Below are 3,754 nucleotides of genomic sequence, written 5' to 3' on the forward strand. Positions count from 1 at the left end.
ACATGCGCCAATATTTTATTCACAATAGAACATAGAGAACATAAATGTTTAAACGGAGAAATTTTACACTTTTATCCACTAAATGAGCTCATTTCAAATTTGATGCCTGCTACAGGCCTCAAAAAAGTTGGCACAGGGGCAACAAAGGGCTGAAAAAGCAAGAAATTTTGAAAAGATTCAGCTGGGAGTACATCTAGAAACTAATTAAGTTAACATCAGGTCTGTAACATGATTAGCTATTGTGGAATACTTTAAAAACAACGTTCCTCAACATCAAATTGCAAAGGCTTTGCAAATCTCATTATCTACTGTGCATAACATCAAAAGATTCAGAGAAACTGGAGAAACCTCTGTGCGTAAGGGACAAGGCTGAAGACCTTTGTTGGATGCCCGTGGTCTTCGGGCCTCAGGCGACACTGCATCACTCATCGGCATGATTCTGTCATTGACATTACTAAATGGGCCCAGGAATACTTCCAGAAACCACTGTCGGTAAACACAATCCGCCGTGCCATCTGCAGATGCCAACTAAAGCTCTATCATGCAAAAAGGAAGCCATATGTGAACATGGTCCAGAAGCGCCGTCGTGTCCTGTGGGCCAAGGCTCATTTAAAATGGACTGTTTCAAAGTGGAAACGTGTTCTATGGTCAGACGAGTCCAAATTTGACATTCTTGTTGGAAATCATGAACGCAGTGTCCTCCGGGCTAAAGAGGAGGGAGACCTTCCAGCGTGTTATCAGCGTTCAGTTCAAAAGCCAGCATCTCTGATGGTATGGGGGTGCATAAGTGCATACAGTATGGGCAGCTTGCATGTTTTGGAAGGCACTATGAATGCTGAAAGGTTTATAAAGGTTTTAGAGCAAGGTTTTATGCTCCCCTCCAGACGACGTCTATTTCAGGGAAGGCCTTGTGTATTTGAGCAGGACAATGCAAAACCACATACTGCAGTTATTACATGGGTGCTGAATTGACCTGCCTGCAGTCCAGATCTTTCACCTAAAGAGAACATTTGGTGCATCACTAAACGAAAAAAGATGACCACAAACTCTTCAGCAGCTGCAAACCTATATCAGATAGTTGGTGGCCCCACATCAACGCCACCTGGACAGACGATGACTGGCTGAAAAACTTCCGAATGCGAAGAGGCCACTTCAGACTACTTTGTGACATTCTCCAGCCCTGGCTGACCCGAGAAAACACTAAATATAGACAGGCAGTGCCTGTAGAGGCTCGAGTTGCAATTTGTGTTGGGAGGTTAGCCACAAACCTGGAGTACAGGTCTATCTCACAACTGTTTGGTGTTGGGTTATCAACATGTTGCACTATCACCCAGGAGGTTGTGACTGCCATAAATGTGGTAATGAAGCCTTTGTATATCAAGCATCCCTCCGCAGCAGAGTTCAAGCAGATAATACAGGGTTTTCGAGACAAATGGAGATTCCCTCAGGTGGCAGGTGCAATAGATGGAACCCATATTAAGATCAGAGCTCCACCTGACAACTCATCTGTTGTTATTACAACATCATTCTGCAAGATGTGTTGGACCATAGGATGAGATTTTGGGATATTAATGTTGGGCGACCAGGCAAGATACACGATGCCCACGTTTTCTCCCTATCGTCATTGTATGAGCGTGGCAGTGCAGGCACTCTTTTACCTCATTGGACTGAAACAAAGTAGTCATTTCTGCTGAAGTATATTCTTCAGAACACTAAACAGAAAACATTAATTTCTTCCATAATTCAAAAAACAAAATGACTGTGCACATTTAAGGCCTACACAAACAAAGCCTTTCCTAGATTGCAAAAAAAAAAAACAAAAAAAAAACTACATGTTGTAGTAGTGTGTACTATTAATGTCATGTATAATGGATGAAGTGCTAGGATGTTCATCTTGGGTGGATGGAGATTCTGATTGCCGGTGGTGATGTGGATGATTCATTGGCAGCAGGGCAGTAGGCTGGGTTGGCTGAAACAGGTGGGACAAGGACCTAGCACTAGGGATTGATGTTGGTGGGGGTGTCGTTGTCCAGGCTGGCACAGGAATGAGGTGGAGGCTGACCAGGATTCAGTGCACTTGCTAGAGTGCCCATTAGTTGCAGAAACATCTGGTTAGTGGCCTGTTGCTGTGCCTGCATCACCTGGAATCTTCTCTCCTCAGCCTCCTGTTGTGCCTTCAATATTCTCTCAAAACAGGCAGCCTCTTGAGCCACCTGGCTCTGTTCAGCTCTATGCAATTCTGTCAGCATCATTCTGTTGTCCATCATATATGCCTGGATGTCAACATCAGCTTTGCAAGACGTTATCTTTCTTTTTCGAGCTTTGGCTCCAGGAATGGGCAGTCTCCCTCCTATGATGCCTTCTTCATTGACACTGCTCTGTGTACTTGGATCATCAGACACTCCTGCATCAGCAACGGTGTTTGTGACATCTGCATCAGAACATATGTTGCTTGAATCTCCCACTGTTTATTGAAAAACACAATTTCTTTATGTTACTTATGTAATTTTAATGCAGATAAAAATATATTTCAATGCATATTGCAATGTAAACAATGCAGTGTGTGTGTGTGAAAGAGAATATCACAAAAATAAATATAACTGCTTCTGGTTAATGTTAAGTAACCTAACTTGCAGTCATATTTGGCATGGCAAAGTATAATCTATGCCTAAAGTTACACCATAACTTCTGAAATAAGTGCTTGTATTGGTAAGTGCAAAAACGAAATAAACTCACCGTCAACATCGGTGTCAGATGCGGTAGCTTGGTCAACTGTGCTAGCTAGCATCATTGGAAGCGGACGATGTTGAACTTTCATGGGACTCAACAACATCCACCGGATCAACGTCCGGTTTTGTCCCAAGTACATTATCGAGGTCATCATACCAGGGGAACTTGTCTTTCTCCTTACCCGAGCTGCCCGTTTTATTAAGTGCATCCCGCACTTGGATGTACTGCTGGCGGAGCTTCTTTGCCTTAACCTGGCACTGTTCCACAGATCTATCAAACCCCCTGTCCCTGAGCTGTTTGCTAAACAATGAGAAGATCGCACTGTTCTTGTGAGTTTTCGAAAGTTGGGACCTAATATGGTCATCAGACCAAATTTCTATGAGGCTCCGCATCTCCTCACAACTCCAAGTTTGTCCGCGAGCTGCCATGCTAAAGTGCAAACTGTCAACAAACACTTCCTCGTCCCATAATGCACAGCGCAAAAATGATCAGTACTTTTTGCAGTTGGGTCTGTTCGAGGTCGGATCATGTTCTCACCACAAACGAACCGCTCCAGAGTTCGTTTGAAAGTGTACCGAGACCACCTCTTCAAGGTCCCGGTACGCTTGTTTGGTCCGCTTTTGGTGCGCACCCGAGTGCGATTGCTGCATTCACACCTGCCCAAACGAACCGCACCAAAGGGGATAACGAACTCTAGTGCGATTCAACCGAACTAAATGAGGCAGGTGTGAAAGCCCCCTCCAACTCACACCTGCTTGGAAGTTTCTAGTAATCCTGAAGAGCTTGATTAGCTGGATCAGGTGTGTTTGATTAGGGTTGGAGCTAAACTGTGCAGCACTGTGGCCCTCCAGGAATTGAGTGTGAGACCAATGTGTTAAGGCTTCTTTCCAGTGTGAATTTTCATATGGGGGTCAAGGTTTTCCTTTTTTAGTGAAACTCTTTCCACACTGTTTGCAGGTGAAAGGCTTCTCTCCAGTGTGAATTCTCATATGGGCATCAAGGTTTCCTTTTTGTTAATGTTGTT

General features: G+C 44.1%; 1 protein-coding gene across 2 annotated transcripts; it reads right to left on the bottom strand.

Moving 5' to 3' along the window:
• Positions 1–1,832: 1,832 nt before the first annotated feature.
• On the bottom strand, positions 1,833–3,533 carry LOC107698832 (uncharacterized). 2 transcript variants are annotated; one of them, XM_016499966.1, is made up of 2 exons: positions 2,737–3,533; positions 1,833–2,431 (listed from the first exon to the last, which is right to left on the bottom strand). In XM_016499966.1, the coding sequence occupies exons 1-2, from the start codon at positions 3,092–3,094 to the stop codon at positions 1,998–2,000; spliced, it is 792 nt and encodes a 263-aa protein (XP_016355452.1). In that variant the 5' UTR covers positions 3,095–3,533; the 3' UTR covers positions 1,833–1,997. The 2 variants fall into 2 exon arrangements, with proteins under 2 accessions (XP_016355452.1, XP_016355445.1); XM_016499959.1 differs by having other exon boundaries at positions 1,833–2,464.
• Positions 3,534–3,754: the final 221 nt, after the last annotated feature.

The sequence above is a fragment of the Sinocyclocheilus anshuiensis genome, unplaced genomic scaffold (genome assembly GCF_001515605.1).
Source record: "Sinocyclocheilus anshuiensis isolate Anshui unplaced genomic scaffold, SAMN03320099.WGS_v1.1 scaffold1447, whole genome shotgun sequence".
In the NCBI taxonomy this organism is placed as follows: Eukaryota; Metazoa; Chordata; class Actinopteri; order Cypriniformes; family Cyprinidae; genus Sinocyclocheilus; species Sinocyclocheilus anshuiensis.